This window comes from Phodopus roborovskii, unplaced genomic scaffold (genome assembly GCF_943737965.1).
Source record: "Phodopus roborovskii unplaced genomic scaffold, PHOROB, whole genome shotgun sequence".
Taxonomy (NCBI): domain Eukaryota; kingdom Metazoa; phylum Chordata; class Mammalia; order Rodentia; family Cricetidae; genus Phodopus; species Phodopus roborovskii.
The window spans coordinates 58,683,150-58,699,934 of NW_026126480.1; the positions used below are offsets into that span (position 1 = coordinate 58,683,150).

Genomic DNA, 16,785 nt, shown 5'->3' on the forward strand with positions numbered 1-16,785 from the left:
ATAAAGGAGCTAAGCCTTTAACACATCTACTATATCTCAGGCACTGTGTTAGGTGCTTTGTTTTAATGTGCACTGCAGTGGCACATTTGGCAAATGAACAGTGGTCAGACTGAGAAGCAGAAAGGTCAATCTGTCAAAGAATAAATGCCAAGAGATAGATGAAGGATGTTCTTCTATCTCTAAAGCCTGTGTTTTTACTGTCAACTATACTTCCATCCTTTTGTAAATGGAGTTTCCTTCTTTTAGGAAAAATATTATTGTTTAACAGTATCTTTTAATAGTATTAAAATAGCAAACTATGGCTATGTTTTCCAGATTTTACAGCATATTAAAAACATATACTTAGTGTTCAGAGTAATGTTTTAATACACTGTACAATTATTACTATCATGAAGTCAATTAACATATCCATCACCTGACACTGTTACTGCTTTTCCTCTTTTCTTCTTGTGGTAAGAAATTTAAGATCCACTCTCGGGCCCGAAGAGATGGCTCAGTGGTTAAGAGTTTGTACACAAGCCAAGGAAACAATCAGTTGAGGAAATCTTGTGTCGTGGAAAGATTGTAAGGGCCAGAATACCAGCATGTCTGCTTGAAAGTCTTTCATAGAAATGGCTGCATGAACAAGATCTGAACAATGTCTGTGTCAATAGATATGCTAATGTGGAAGCAGGGGAAAAATCTCATGGGGTTCTACCTCTAGACAAAGAACTACTGGCAATTAATGACTGCTAATATAGGAAGAGTTAGCCTCTCCTGGAGATGAGTTCCCTAAATGATTGTCCAATATAAAGGGGTCAGCCCTGAAACCATATACACACAAGTTTTTTTTATTATGGATAGATAATAATTATTATAATAATTATATTAATGTTTGTGCATATGTATACATCTATATATCAGTGGTAATCAGGAAGGAAAGGCGTATCAATTTTGGAGGGAGAAGACATGGAGGGAGTTTAAAGGAGGGGACTTGGGAGGGGCTGGAGGGAGGAAAGGGAGGAGAGAAATGATGCTATTACATATTTTTATAAAACGTTTTATTGATTCTTTATGGATTTCACATTATGCATCCTGATCCCACTCATCTTCCTCTCTCCTTGACCTTGCAACCTCATCCCTAAAACAAAATAAAAATTTTAAGTAAAAATAAAAACCAAAACAAACAAAATCTTGGTATGGAAGTTGTAGTGTGTCACAGTGAGTCAGACAGTGTACCCTTTAGTCCACACGTCATTACTTGTGTTTATTGCAATGAATCATTGGTCTGATTCAGGGACTCTGGCTTCTGCTACTATTGTCATAGGACCCTCACTGGGACTCCTCTTGGATACCCTGTTGTTGTCTTGGGTCGTGGAGATCCTGCAACTTTGGATCTGCAGGTCTGGCCCCTTTACATACTCTAGCAGTCCATAGATGAGTTGGATATTGGGGTGGGCTAAGCCATAGCCCTGGAAATTGGTCAGCCCATCAGCCATAATATTATATTTTCATTAAAATGTGCAAAATGATGATGATTATGATTATGATGATGATGAAAAGAAAACAAAAGAGTGTGTGCTGTTCTTTCAGAGGGCTGGAGTTCAGTTTTTAGCACTGATATATGGTAGCTCATAACTATCTGTAAGGGGCGTCTGCACCTCTGGCCTCTGAAGCACATACATGTATGTACACATACACACACACACACACACACACAAATGAATCCAAGGAAAAGAGATGAACTCTCTTCACACTTTTCTTTCTGAGTTCTCTATAGATTTTAGTTGTCTTTTTTACTGTTCCTAGGCATGTAGGGGACTGGTCTATGTACTGCTGTGTTTCCATAATAGGTCTGTATGTTAGAAACCTTACATATTTATTTCAGTTGAACATTGCTTTATGCAAAGCAATACTAGAAGCTCTCTTTCTTGGGTGAGAAATGTTGATTTTTTTTCCAATCTAGGATTGAAGTTGCTATTGCTTTTCTGTGTTCAGTGACTTATTCAGTCTAGTACTTAAATGAGAGAGTATATCATGGTGAATTATAGTCTTTGAATTCAAATAAAAATTAAAGCAGTGTGTTTGGGATCTAACTCAGTGTTAGAGTTCTTTCTTAGCATGTGCAAGGCCCTAAGTTCAATATCCCATTCCTACCATATGTGAAATCATTAAGTGAGATAGAAATAAGCCATTTTCTTGTAACAGAGTCTCACTCTGCACCCAAGCTGACCTTTGAACTCAGGGCAATCCTTCTGCTTCATGCCTAGCTATGATTTATTATTATTTTTCAATGCTGGGTATAAAACCCAGATCCATGCATAGGCTGTCACATTTTCAAAAGATTGCAAATGTTTTGGTAATGTATGATGTCTAATATTTAAGCAACAGGAATGTATAAGTAACACAGAGAAAGATCCTACCCAGATGCATGATGTCATTAGCTTCCACCCCCTGCAGGGCTGCTCGCTTTCTCATCTAACTTCAGACAGATGAAACACTGTCTGCTCATTCTGTTTGGAGAAGTGTATAGAGTCTGTGGTCATTGTAGAATGGTGAAATATAGAATCTTGCTGCCTTGGACTTGGAGGAAATGATTTTCATCAGGAGTGAAATGACTCATATTGAAAGCCACCACAGGAAAGCTTTTTTTTTTCTTTCAGAAGTTTATTTGGATCTACCAAGACTGAGATTTCAGGAATGTCTATCTGTGCTCTTCTGGGAGAACTGGATTTCTTCCTTCTTCTGTATTTCATATCCATGGCTTCAACAAACTGCTTTTGACAACTTGGGTATGATCTTGTGATTCAGGCATGAAAAAAATGCACTCTAGAAGGATAACATTTATTAATAGGCTTTAACACTTTGATTTGGGGGGGCAAGGTTTAAAATATACTCATGTATTTCTCTTAAGTGCAATAATACAACATATACTATAATAATATTTTACAGTAGTACTTTTGCAATTCTATCATAGTATATAGTTGCAGCAATATTAGTTCAAGCAAATTTCACCCCATTTCCTCATTGTGTTGCTTTCTCGTAGCCTCGAAGTTGAATCATGATTTGTTCAAATTATAATGTTATCTTCTTGTAGCATTTAGGAGAAATGAAAAGTTTGAAATTATAACAGTAGAGGATAAGAGGAAGCAAGGCGAAGAGCAGAAAAACATTAAAAAAAAAAAACCCCAAAACCCTCCTTGTGGAGTGGGGCGGGGGGCTGGGATGGGAGAGGGTCAGGGGGCATGGGAGGGAGAGAACTGAGATGGATATGTAAAATAAGAAAAAATAATAATTAAAAGCCATTAAGTAAAGGCAGAAACAAACAAGGAAAACAAACAAACAAACAAACAACAACAACAAAAAACCCAAAACAAAAAACCCAGTAAAATCTTGGTAAAATCATGTTAGCAAGCACTTGGCTATGGAGACAGATGTCAGAGTGCATGATAAGAACAAGGCTATGTAAACTCTCATTCTTCCCGTGTATTTTTATCTAAGTTTTGGTTCACTCATGAAATTTCAGGGGCTAACATCTAGAACCAGCTAGTTTCTTCAGGGAGGGATTTTCTTACAGTGCTGCTGCCCTGTAGGCACTGTCTTATCCCACCCAGGTGACTATTCAACGAACTCTTATTTTCATCATTAAAGTCACTTTCCATCTTATCCTTTGTGCCTGTATCATTGCAGATCAGAGCAGGGAGACAGTGGGTGGGTGTGACAGAAATAAACAGAGAACTTACCCAGGCTTGTTGGCATAGACTTGCTTCCACCAAAAAACAGAACTGTATGCAGCCAGCAAAAACTCCAGCACAGTGAAGATGAGCATCACCACCAGCCCACTCTGCAAAGCAGGACAGGCCTGGGTGGAACCCCATAGAAAGCCTTTGGGCCCTACTGAGAGGAGAAGGGGGCAGGGGGCGGGGCGGGGGCTGGGCGGGGGTGGGGCGGGGGCGGGGGCGGGGCGGGGGTGGGGCGGGGCAGGCATGGAAGCCCTCAACCATGGAGATCAGAAAGAGCAGAGACCATGGCTCCATCCGCTCTCTGTTTTCACTTTCAGGTTTCTTAGTGATCACACAGAGATGAGAGGGAAGAGTGACTGCCCATCTGTCCCTACTTGTTTTCGCCATTTTGTTTGTCCTTGGTGCTTTTCATTCTTCCCATTTTCAGGTGTGGATTCAGAATACTTACCTACAGGGTCCTCCCTGGGTTCCTTCAGTGTGCAATTTCATGTCTTCGATTGTGAAAAATTCTCAGATAGTTATTTTCTCATAGTCTTTCTTCCAAACTTTTCTACTAGAACTCATGTTTATGTTCAACCTTTCCTTGTAACTTCAGCATCTGTGTCATTTATATTTTTCAAATTTGATATGCTCTAATGAGATATTTCCTCAGATGCATTAAATCTGCCCTTTACTGTTCCTAAGTTTTTTGTTTTGTTTTGTTTTGCTTCCATTGCTAGTCATGGTTCCTCTTTATTAAGTTCCCTTGTCCTTTTTATCATACTGTCCTGTTCCTGGATTTTGGCTTTGTTCTAATCAGGATTTCTATTACTGTTGTAAAACGCCATGACCAAAAGCACCTTGGAGAGGAAAGGGTTAATTTCATCTTATGCTTATAGGTAACAGACTCTCACTGGGGGAAGTCAGAGTAGGAACTCAGAGAGGAGCCTGGAGGCAGGAACTGAAGCAGAGGCCATGGAGGGATATTGCTTACTGGCTTGCTCAGCCTGCTTTCTTACAGCACTCAACAGGATTGAGTGTTTTTTTTTTTTTAAATCATGTTTTTCATATACTTATCATCATATAGTTTAAGTGCACATGTGATGGTGACGGTATTAGTTTGTGTCTTCAATATGTGAGAATCTTATAAGTGGGATTTATTGATGTGTCCCTAGATAGTTGCTTTAAGTTTGATTTTGTAAGGACCTTAGGAGTATCAGGGATACAGAAGCAGTTTTGAAACTCCTTTATCAGAAGCCATCCTAGTGTTGATGGGACTGTGAGTTTAGATGTGCCATCTGCACGAGGTTGAGTGAGCTGTCAGACATTTGCAGGGCTCTTGGTGTGTGCAGACGAGCTTGACAACCCTAAACCCTTACCCTGGGCGTTAACAGTTTTGGATCCTTGTCTCTAGCACCTGTTTCTGAGTAGGTGCCCCAGTTTTCTGCTTTGATGATCCTTATTTGCTTCTGCACCCTATGTCATCTTTATTTCTTCCTTCCTCCAGCTCCCCTTTACTTTCTTCCAGTCTTAAGTACGCACATATGCATACACACACACACCATACTCACACACACACACACACACACACACACACACACACACACACACACACACACGTATGTTCAGGTTAATGCTGTATTTATTAAATGTTAACATCCCTTTGAGGATGGCTTACATTTTAGTATTGAGGAAGTCATTTTTGGCTCTACTTGTATCAGGGTATCAGATAATTTGATGTACTGAAATTAACCCTAATTGAAACAATCCACCAGTGTCCCAGTGAGAGAACACTTTCCTCTCATTACTTTACGCTGTCTTGCAGTGTGATCTCCTGGGCTGTCTCAGCCTCACTTCTAACAAGATAGATCTCCATTCTTTCACTCCCCCAACACTTTTGGCCTACTCACAGGGTCAGACTCATAGAGGGATATGAGTCCAAAAACATTCACACATTCTTCAAGACTCCTAAGTCAGATGGACACCAGAGAATGAAAGATACTGGCTTGGTCATTCATTGCTCCCATTAGGAGAAGTAATGAAGGAACAAGGAACATTGTTATGGTTTAGACACTATAATCCTACATTTAAAATGGACTAAGCCAGACCTGTTACTATCAGTAGGTGGTGGCTGTTAAATTTGGGTCAGAGGTGTCAAGGAAATTCTGCCCAGGAAGACTAATGTTTTCACAGGAGTCAGATCTACTAGTTCGCTGCCTCCTACCCTCTTCCCCTCTTTGCCAGTCCTGAGCAGATGTGCACTTGAGGAAATTAAACACTTTGTGTCTGCTCCGAGTCTCAGAGTACATGTGACCAAAAGGCAAACATCTCTAACGGGCGAATTGTTCCAACTCCAGGCAACAACCCCAAAGGGCTTCCCAAGTTCAGGTTCAACACAAATAACAAAGAATAGCATTGCCTATTGTGACTTAAAACTCTCCATTGTATTTTCTTAATCTCCTCACCCTCTTCCCCTCTTTCTGCTTTGTTTCCTGCATCCCCCAACACACAATTTACTAACTTTCTGACATATGTGTTTGTGTTTTTCCTGTCTGCCCCAGACAGTCAGACCAACAAAACCAGAGGTTGCTGAAAAAGCAAAAATTGCACAAAGGGGAAAAAACAGGGGTTTTACATGACAAGATGTTTAGTCTGGAATTACTTACCATGATGCTGACATAAGCAAGGAGACAGTTCTTGTCTTCATTCATCCAATGGTGGGATTCCGAATAAAGCATTAAGGACAGAAATTTCTTTTCTGAATTACAGTGTGGAGAAGCAGTCCCCATGTCTATAAGGCTATGGGTGAGGAGGAGGAAGCCAATTGTAGCAACAGCAGAGCTTGCTGCATTGGAGGCCAAGCTGCTCAGTGCCTGGAAGAGAGGTTCTCATCTTAGGCTTGGTGCAGAATTCTCCATTCCCTTTGCCTATTATATTGCAATGGTACTTCCCCAGGGTAGTTTATAATATATTCTGGGGCCTCTTATCAGGCAGACCATGATAATTTGTCTTTGTATTGTTTATCACTCTACAGTTTGTCACACAAGACAGTCAGAAAATGTGTATTGGAGGGGAGAATGTGAACAGCTCCCCACAGTCTGACTTCCTGACTCTCCATGATGCTGAATACCAAGGTGGGTGCCCAAGCCTGCTGTCAGCATCTCCACTAACTTCTCCAATGCTCTTAGAACTGTCCTTTGAATATCTCTTACACCATGGCCTTTGGCATCCTCTGGAGAACTAAGACTATAGTTTTACCGCACATAAAGAAGCAGCTTTAGGACTTCTCTCCAGTCTCTAGGTTAAGTCCTAGTCCCTGCTTCAAATGACTTGACAGATTTACATGACCCCACCTGGATAGCATTGCCCTACATGTGGAATTGGGGTTGGGGGATGGGAGGGGAGGGTGGTTAGGGTGCATGTGAGGGGGAAGAGAGAGTAAGAGGGAGAGAGGGAGGGAGAGAGAGAGGGAGGGAGGGACAGGGAACTGGGAGAGGGAAAAAAGCAGCTTTAGAGAATAGTGAAAGTAAACTGAAGAGGTTTGGTAACCTAGAGCAGTGGAAGATAATGCACTTTCATCTAACAAGAAGCTGACAAATGTGCACCTTCTTTTTCCTTCCAAGAAAGGACAAGAAGTATTGGTGTGTGTGCTTAGTCCCTATGGTTCTACCTATGCTCACCCTTCAATAACACATGAGCAGGCAGTAGCCTATAAAATGCAGGAGGAAACAGTAACACTGTTGCCCCTGTGGGTATATGCCCTCCCTGCTTCCTGCCACACACCCCAACTCCAGAAGCCACAGGGTCTAGATAGCTATGCTAAGAACACAATGGTGGTGTGGGAGCTGGCACATGTTCCTGATGACTGAAGCTTGAGTTGTATGGTGGTTGAAGAGTTCTCAGCATTGAATGGGGTCATGATCCTGGGCTTGCAATCAGGAAATGTAGACTTCCAACTCAGTTATTACTAATCTCTCTCTCCTCCCCCCCCCCGTGTGTGTGTGTGTGTGTGTGTGAGAGAGAGAGAGAGAGAGAGAGAGAGAGGAGAGCAAGAGAGAGAAAGAGGGGGGAGAGAGGGAAGGAGGTAGGAAGGGAGGGAGGGAGGGAGAGAGAGAGAGAGAGCAGGCAAATGCTTTTCTACTCTAGGTTTCGGTTTTTCTCCCATCATACGTGGAAAATGAACACATTCACTTCAGAAGTGACTTCTCAAGTGTGTCAGGAAGTCAGCTGAAGAACATATGCTCCCTAACCTGTTCTGAGTTTTGTTTCCCTAAACTGTGCAGTGGGGGGATGGAACTAGAAGAATTAATTATGAGGTTCCAGCTATTACAACCAACTGGAGATTGTTCTTCATACTTACAAAAGGTTTGAATGAGAGTTGCCCAGAGATTATTGAGAGAGATCCAGCAATGACAAACTGTTCAGGAAAGAGAGAGAAAAGAAAGAGTTGACCTAAGCTGCCTTCAAATCACTCAGAATAAACAATGGGAAACTTCTAGGGACACAACCCTATAGGAATGGCATGTCCTTCTTGCTAGGGAGCCTTCATATCTATTTGGGATGTCTGTGCTGACTTTAAAGAATAGACACCTGCTCAGGGTGTTGAGTTTATGTTATGGTAAAGCAGTAATTGCAGATAAGATGCAACAAATGCCTGGAAGATGTTACTAATATTTAAAGGGGAGATTGAGGAAGATCAATGACTTGAAATTTGAGGCAAATAGAGACAAGAAAACCAACAGAAGCACCTAGCAAGGGAGCTTCTCATGTGACAAGAGACAGAAAAATATGGAGTTGAAGCTATTGATGTAGGTGGAAAGTTGCCCGCAGTTTATGAAATCAGGAGGACAAGATCCGATGTGAAACTTTGATTATAACTGCCAAGAAGGCAGTATTTGATTGCAGTGGTTCTAGCAAAGGGCCCATCAAGTAGAGGGATGGTGGTCTGGAAAGCTGAAACATTGATTATGTCTGTGACATGAGTATTGGGTAGTCACAGATAATGAAAGCCAAAAATGAACCAGTAGGAGCTTCACTAATGAATTGTGGATGCTGCCACCACTGGTTAGACAGTGAACTCCAGGACAAATTATGCTTTGGGGACAAGAGCAGACTTTTTGCACACTGTGTAGTTGTGTCCAGGTAGGGATCGTGGTCACTTTTGTATAATTCATCTTCTCTGTATGTGCCCATTTCCCTCATTTTTACAAGATTCTCTACTGAAGAGAAATGATTGTTGGTAGGAGGTATATATTGGGCCTGGCTACTCTGAAACTAAGATCCAGCAGTGCCCTTTCCCATGAGCCATTAGATAAGCCCAAGAACTCTATGGAGGTTCAGGGTTACCTGGAAGCAGAAGAATGCCTCTGTTTTCCACAAGCCTTGTCGTTACCGAGACAAAACTGTGGTGTCTAATAGAGGTCCCAGGTTATTGTTTAACCAGCATTTCTCACTCTGTACCTGAGAAGTGAATTACTCTTAAAATGGCTAGAATCCAATGGCCTCTTCAAAGCCTCAAAGAGGGCTGTAAATAATGTTCCTTTCATCTAACAGGATATGGTGTCAGATAAGAAATGGGCTGATGTATCCAGTGTGATGTCTTTTCTTGTCTCCTGTCTTAATCAGAGCCCTTCTGAAGTGAATAAGAGACACAGGACATGAGATAATGACAGGGATGTTGAGATTGCCTCCTCGTTCATCCTTTCCTCTTGAAGATGAAGCCATTCTATGACTGAATGCCTAGTATATATTTAGGAAGCATAAACGCTTTTGGAGATCAAATTTTACTTACACATAGGGATCCAACAAATGGGTATCCAGTCATCAAAGTGGTGAAGGCTGCTGGGTTGAAGTAGGAAGAGTAGGAAGCTGATACCAAAATGCCCCCCAAGCTTGCAATTGTCAGGGCACATAGTATCTGTATGGTCTGTGACAGTCAAAACAGGGACTTTAGAACATGCTTTAAGTAGATGCAAAGGATTATTTGAATACACATTGACTTATAAGAAGTATAAAGTAGGTATGATTTCCATATTAAAAGGTGGGGGGGGGGATCCCACAAGGAAAAATAAGCCTGTTCTAAGAGGAAAATCCAAATTTCACTTTATTTTTGGAAAGGCTCTTTAAACTCAGGAAGTGATAATGTGAATGTTGTAATTCTGAAAAATATACTTCACATTTCCTTTTTGGAAGAAAAGTTATCTAAACTAGAGCATAGTTAGGTGAATATGGAGAAGGAACTTCCCACGTGAGTGTAGATTCAGGCCTCAACTTCAACTGAGAGTCGTTGAGTATCATATTCCTAGTGCTGTCAATCATCCTTTTTCATTTGTGACTTGAATTTAAGACTCATTGTGGTTGTCACAGCACCAAGTGTCGGACTAGTTCACATGTTTAAAGTTTCTGCACTACCAGCAGTATTTGTAACATCTGCGTTACAGATGAGGAACATGAGGGAATTAAGTAGCACAAGGACAGATTACAAATATTTTTCAAATACATAGTATCCTAATGGCTAATTAGGGGAATGTAAATAAAAGCTGATTTCAGATTCCTTTTCATCCTAGTCAGACTGGCTATCATCAAGAAAACAAATGACCACACATCTGATGAGGATGTAGGGAAAAAGGAACTGTTAAATGCTGCTATTAGGAATGTGAACCAGTGTGGCCACTGTGGAAATCAACATGGTAGTTCCTCAAACAACTAAAACTAAATTAGAGCCAGCATATGATCCAGATGATGACTCCTGGTATATCCCCAAGGGACTCAAACTCAACATACCACAGAGAGGCCTGCACACCCAAGCTCATTGCTACACAATAGTCAAGGCATGAGACGATTTAGATGACTATCAGCAGATGGATGGAAAAGCAAAATGTGGTCTTTACACACAATGTAATTTTATTCAACTGTGACGAAGAATAAAATAATGACATTTTTGTGAGATGGATAGAATGAAGGATCATCATACTAAATAATAAGACAATCTCAGAAAGATAAATACTGTGTTTTCTTTATTACAAATATATATATATGCATATATATATATATGTGTGTGTGTGTGTGAGAATAGAAGAGGCACTACTAGGAGAGAGAAAGTGGTTCAAGAGGTGGAAGATAAGAGAAAACAATGAGAAAGAAAAGACAAATGCCATGCTTTCTTTTGTATATAGAATCTGAAGTTGTGCACATGCGTGCGCGTGCATGCGCACGCATGCGCACGCACGCACACACACACACACACACACACACACACACACACACACACACACACACACGTCACATGTGTGGTAAAAAAGCAGAGAGAAAATATTTGGGAGAGAAAAAAAACCACCGAGAGGGTGGGAAGGAATCAGGAACATAATAATCAGGCAAATATGAATATATGTATACATATATATTTCCATTTGTCATCTATCTATCAATCAATTGATCCATCCATCCATCCATCCATCCATCATCTATTTGTTGAAAGCAGTGGTGGTGATATAAGGGCCAAGGTCTTGTTTCTCAGGTAGTGAAAGAGTCACTGAGTAAGATGACATGAGTTTCTAAAGTGGGAATTTCCAGGGCTGAGAACATAGCTAAAAGATCTCAGAGTCCTGAGAAGCAAAGGCAATGCCAAGTTCCTTTCAGCGACTTGTGGTGAGAATTGCTGATGAAGTATGTGCCTTCTGGAAATGTGCTGCTGGCTCAACAAAGAAGAGACATTTGAGAAAATAGAGGGGAATGATTAAGATTCAAGATGTAGTAAATGTTAGTATTCTGGCATCCGTACTGGCCTGCCCTCAGGGTTCTGACAGGATACATCCTCAGATGCAACCAGTAGGAGTACCACCTGTGCACATTTACTACAATCCCTTTTAAAGAGGCTCCATCTCTCTCTCTCTCTCTCTCTCTCTCTCTCTCTCTCTCTCTCTCTCTCTCTCTCTCTCTCTCTCTCCTTTTCTGCCTGTCCCTCTGTCTCCACCCCGTCTCTTTTTTTCTTCTGCTGTTCCTGCCCCCAGAGGCTGGTCCCCCCATTTCCCTCCATGATTTTCCCATTCCCTTTCCATTAATTAAAAAAAAGCCCCCCCTCCCCACATGAGCTCTGCTACATTGCATCTTTCTGCCTTACACCACTTTTTAAATTACAAAATTACAACAGTAAGGGATTATGCTGGTATAGCTAAGTGACTATAGTAGATTATTCTTTGTAAGACTCATAACCTTACTAGCCTCAGGTGGCTGGCTAGGTTTCCACACCAGGCATGATTTCCCTCCTGCTGAGTCAGCCTTAGGTCCAATTAGGCAGCAGTTGGGTGCCATTGACATGTGAATGCCACTTATTTCACCTCTATGCACATCTTGCTATGCTGGATAGTTGTGGATCATAAGTATTGCAGTTGGGTAGGACTGCTTGTTTTATTTCTTTGGCATAGTATTTTCTGGAACCATGGGAATTAATCCAAAGGAAAGAAGCTTTCAGACACAGCTTGAATCACCTGAGTCCTATGTCCTAAGTCTGCAGTGTCTTCAGCAGTAAGGAGCCTCCCCAGATCCCGGAGAAGCAACCAAGGGGCTAAATCAATTTTCTATATTGTTTTGGGAGTCACTTAGTCTACCCTCCCCAACTATTTGAATAGTGGTTTTAATTTTTAAAAGGACATGATGGAGTTAATAGGTCCAGAGTCCCAGAAGACACATTTGGTAAAGTGTGTGAAGATGGGTCTTAACAGGAAATATTCAGAACCCTATGACAAATAGGTTACTGCTTATGAGGTATAATGATGTTGATACTGGGATGTCTCACAGCAGCCCATGTGGACACAGAGAAATGTGTGGATGAAAGCAATCTAAAATGGTATCATCTGAAAATGTTTGGAAAACAAACTTCAAGTAAGAAGACCTAATTTAATCAGACCAAATAAAAGTGTATGGCTGTCATAAATCTACACTAAAGACTAATGAGAAGAAAGTAATTTCTTAACTATGCAGTGTTATGTTGAAAAAGCACAAGTGGTTTAAATTATTTAATTAAATGAAAGCCCTAGGAAGATGTCATTTCCAAAATAGATGTATTTCACATTCTGGATAGATTGTGGAATCAGCTAGAAACAAGTCAAGAATGTGCCCAGATCCCCTGTTGATGTGAGATGTCCTTCTGTATGCTGCAAATATGTGTTGCTTTTACTGGTTGATGAATAAAGCTGATTTAACCAATTGCCAGACAGAATATAGCTAGGCAGGAAATCCAAACAGAGTTATGGAGAGGAAGAAGGAGAAGTTGGGAGATGCCATGTAGCTGCCAAAGTGGTAAGATGCCAGAATATTGCCAGTATGGCATGGCCATGTGGTGATACACAGATTATTGAAAGTGGTTTAATTTAGAAGAGAGCTAGTCAGTAATAATCCAAACAATTGTATTTAATCTTAGCCTCGGAATAATTATTTCATAAGTGGCTTCATGGACTCATGAGCAGGGGAGAAACCAGTCCAGGCAGACCAGCATGGCAGAGAAAAACATTCAGCTACACACTATAGCTCCATAGTGTGGGCACAATCTTAATATCTCCATGTGTTATCCTTCTAATGAGATGGACTTACCCCAAGAACTGTGGCTTCCTTAGGCACACCAACCAGGTCATCTCCTTTTTGGTGGCTGTGTCCAGCTTTCTCTCTTTTGTGAATAACGATGTCCATTGGAAGGAAGGCCCCTAAATCCTCTTGATGACAAGTATGATACTATTGATTGCTAGAAGAGGCACTGTGCTCATTAGTTCCTAGGGCGTGACTGACACACACTCACAGGCATCAGAGTCTGTAGGGAGTGTGGAATGACTTTTCTTTAGATGAGAATTGGGTACATTCAGGGTGTAATGACCATAGACTGGCTTGTTTTCTACAAACAGAACTGGATCTGAGTTTCAGGGGGAGCATAGAAGAGCTAGCTTGCTTGTTGTACTTCATCCATGATGAATAAGAAACATGCTATTGGGGAAAACTATAAACAATTAAAGGAAGCCCACAATTTGGAGGTAATTCAAACAGAATTTTCTCTGCAGCCCTCACTGCCTGTCCCACAAAGCCTTTACATTTAGCCCCCTTTCTCTTCTTCTTGTACCCCTGCTTCCTCTATAGTTCAATCCTCTATCTCCCAGAAGCTCACACTGAAGCTGCATTTATTCTCTCTAATTCTCCCACTATTCATTTTCTACCCATTAGTATTGGGTGAGTTTATAAAAGGAACACATCTACTCCACTTTTTTTTCCCCCAGACACTAGAGCACATAAGGTCTTAATCCTTCTAAAGATGTTAAGTATATTTCATATATTAGCAACTCGGAGCTAATAAGTTCATTTCATTAAGTGAAAGTCAAAAACAAACTTACCTGATGCATTGCATATGTTTAATACACTGTAGCAAATATAATTATTGTTAGTCTGTTATTTGCCTAACTTGCATGTACCTGGGCTGTGTCTACTGGGATCAGGACCTTGCAATATTTTCTTCTACACAACACCAGCTCTTTTCACCTTGCCTCTTCCTCCTTCCCAGTATTAACAGCTCCACTCCAGGAGAAAACAATGCTGCACGGGGTCAATGGCACCAAAAGGAACCCCAGATCTTGTTCCAGTGGGGGAGGGGGGATGGCACCGCAATGGGAATGGGAATGGAGTGCTGGTCACATCTGGAGCACTGACTGCCATTCGTGAGTGACGAGTTGGCCCCTAGGAATGGCTGTGGCCTTGGGGAAGTGTGTTAAAGGTGTCTTTTCCCAGAACTGCTCCCATATTGGGAAACCTGGATTTTAACTTGACTTTTGTCCCTTTCAACTAATCTTACTAACTAATCTCTCTGGTTCTGATTTTTTCCCCTGGGTTTGCCAGGGCTCATATCCAAGAACACTAACTTATACAATATTCTAAGCCCCATGTTAGGAACTGGAAGCCTGGTTGATTTTTCTCCAGCCTATCAACATTGTGTGCATTTATTTTCTGTTGTTATTTTAAAATGGACCGATTTGGGCTTTTTAAGACCACAAAGCAACAATTTCAACTAAAAGAAATAAAGTTTGCATGAATTTAAATGTTCTGGACTCCTCAGCATTTTATGTGAAACTATCAGTTTCAGGGTTTATGTGCTCTTCTCTCTCTCTCCTCTTTATGTATGACTTTACCCAATTACAACATTATGCAAATGGTCAGTCCATCCATTTGAATTTCTTTTCATTGATTTGTCAGTGGACATCTTTGACTAATTAATATAAAAGCCTTAAGTATTAAAGCCAAATACTAGATTCTGACCTATGCCACGGCACAGATGAACCTCAAAAATAAAGTAAGTGAAGTTAGTCAGTCAAAAAAAAGGTCAGATGCTGTGCTATTCTACTTATGAGGTACCCTGACTAGTCTACATAATTTTTTAGAAAGTAAAACAGTAGCTGTCAAGGGCTGGGGAAGAGCTGAGGAGCAGCTGTTTAGTGGATATGGTTCCACTCTGTAAAGATGACCAAGTTCTGGAGTTGGAAGGTGGTAAAGGTGTCAGAACATGAATGAGCTTGATGCCACTTAACTGAAAACTTCCTTTGGTTAGAATGCCACAAGTATGTAAGCAGGGTTTAACTCTAATTAAACAATCCAAATGAATGCATGTTTCTGGATTCATTAAATCGGACACATGTTCATGATCATTTTGTTTTTTTCTGTTTCTTTTTAAATTTTACTGCTATGAATAATGCTGTAGGAAACATCTGTGCACTTTAAAACATTGTAGAATTTATGCTTATTTTATCTATTAAATCATATACTTATGACAACATGTAGAGTTTTTTTTTTTAAAGAATTTCAGCTATTGTATTTATTTTGGATATGTATAGTTATTTTAGGAGCAACTCTATATAATGAAGTTCTTTTTTAAAAAAATTATGTTTGCCAACTGACACCATTGCCTCCAAATCCAACAATGGAGAGGATGCTTTGTCCCTTAACATTCATTATAATAAGGTGAAGTAGTAGTGGCCCACAGCTTTTGAAATGGGTTAAAAAACTCCCACTGTTCAGGCAAACAGCTCTGTAGAATACTTTTCTGTGTTATAATATTAGATTATAATTATAGTTTCCAAATTCAACATTTTCTCAAATCCCAGTTTTCACCAGGAACACGTTTTGTAAGACTGAGTGGGGAACAGTGGGGTAATAGGGGAAACCCAGAAGGTCATCAGTTCAAATTTCAGGTGAAATCTAAAGGTGGTTTGCTTTTTAGCAAGCAAGTAAACAGAGGCCCCAGGTGGGAATTTAACTCGCCAGTTCATACAGGTGGCCAACAGAAAAGATAGAATATGAATCTAGTTCCCCGGCTGTCAATCCAGAGCACAGTCTTCCCCAGGGGTTAGAATCTAAACCAAAATACCAGGCGGTCAACAGAAAAGACAGATGAGAATCCAGCTTCCAGTCTGTCCATCTGAAGGAAGTCTCCCCCAGGGGTTCTGCCCCATTAAAGTCCTACCTGTCCTCACAGCCCTGTCCTGTGTGCTCCTGTGTCCAATCACTCAGGCCCCTGGAGCTCTCAGGCTCAACCTTCCACCAGCTGCTCCCTCCAGAAGTTTCACTCTCTGCTTTCGACACTCAGGCAGTCTGTGTTTTCCCCGGAAAGTATTCGTGATTACTCAGGATGTGAATTTGCTGTAATTACAAGCAGCTAGCAAATGAAGAGCTGCTCTGCTTCCCCTTTCTGAATTTAGAGGTTTGGGAAAATAACACAAAATAAGACATCTCACGAAAGAAAGTGTTGTGGGCTCGTTTGAAATAATTCCCTGCACTTCTATGTGGAGGGAAGAAAGCACATTGGTTGTATTAAGTCTGTCTTCTTATTTGCTAAATGAAGAATGAATATTAGTAACTTGACCATCTGACTGTTGCAGAATTAATGAGAAACGAAGAGTTTATAAAAGAGAATTATTGCTAATGATAGTGATTATTGATGTTTAATAAGGATCAGGAGAAACAAATAGGCCGAATAGATGTTTATTCAGGGAGAAATAACTCACAACATAGACAGATGAACACCAGCAGGTTCCTGGTCCCAAGGATGCCTCTGGAT

General features: G+C 40.8%; 1 protein-coding gene across 3 annotated transcripts; it reads right to left on the bottom strand.

Annotated features, from left to right (window-relative positions):
- Positions 1-2,729: 2,729 nt before the first annotated feature.
- Ms4a7 (membrane spanning 4-domains A7) lies at positions 2,730-16,322 on the bottom strand. 3 transcript variants are annotated; one of them, XM_051193971.1, is made up of 7 exons: positions 16,192-16,322; positions 13,290-13,408; positions 9,493-9,627; positions 8,062-8,118; positions 6,368-6,574; positions 3,723-3,823; positions 2,730-2,808 (listed from the first exon to the last, which is right to left on the bottom strand). In XM_051193971.1, exons 2-7 carry the CDS (start codon positions 13,383-13,385, stop codon positions 2,787-2,789), a joined length of 618 nt encoding a protein of 205 aa, XP_051049928.1. In that variant the 5' UTR covers positions 13,386-13,408; positions 16,192-16,322; the 3' UTR covers positions 2,730-2,786. The 3 variants fall into 3 exon arrangements, with proteins under 3 accessions (XP_051049928.1, XP_051049927.1, XP_051049929.1); XM_051193970.1 differs by having other exon boundaries at positions 13,290-13,437; XM_051193972.1 differs by lacking the exon at positions 16,192-16,322 and having other exon boundaries at positions 13,290-13,661.
- Between the last annotated feature and the right edge of the window lie 463 nt (positions 16,323-16,785).

Excerpts from the sequence above, each read along its gene's own strand:
- Ms4a7 (XM_051193971.1), bottom strand. The coding sequence starts at position 13,385 with ATGGACATCGTTATTCACAAAAGAGAGAAAGCTGGACACAGCCACCAA. Across the intron at positions 8,119-9,492 it reads CATTTGTTGGATCCCTATGT|TTTGTCATTGCTGGATCTCT; the intron begins GTAAGTAAAATT and ends TTTCCTGAACAG. Across the intron at positions 6,575-8,061 it reads AACTCTCATTCAAACCTTTT|GCACTGAGCAGCTTGGCCTC; the intron begins GTAAGTATGAAG and ends CCTCTCTTCCAG.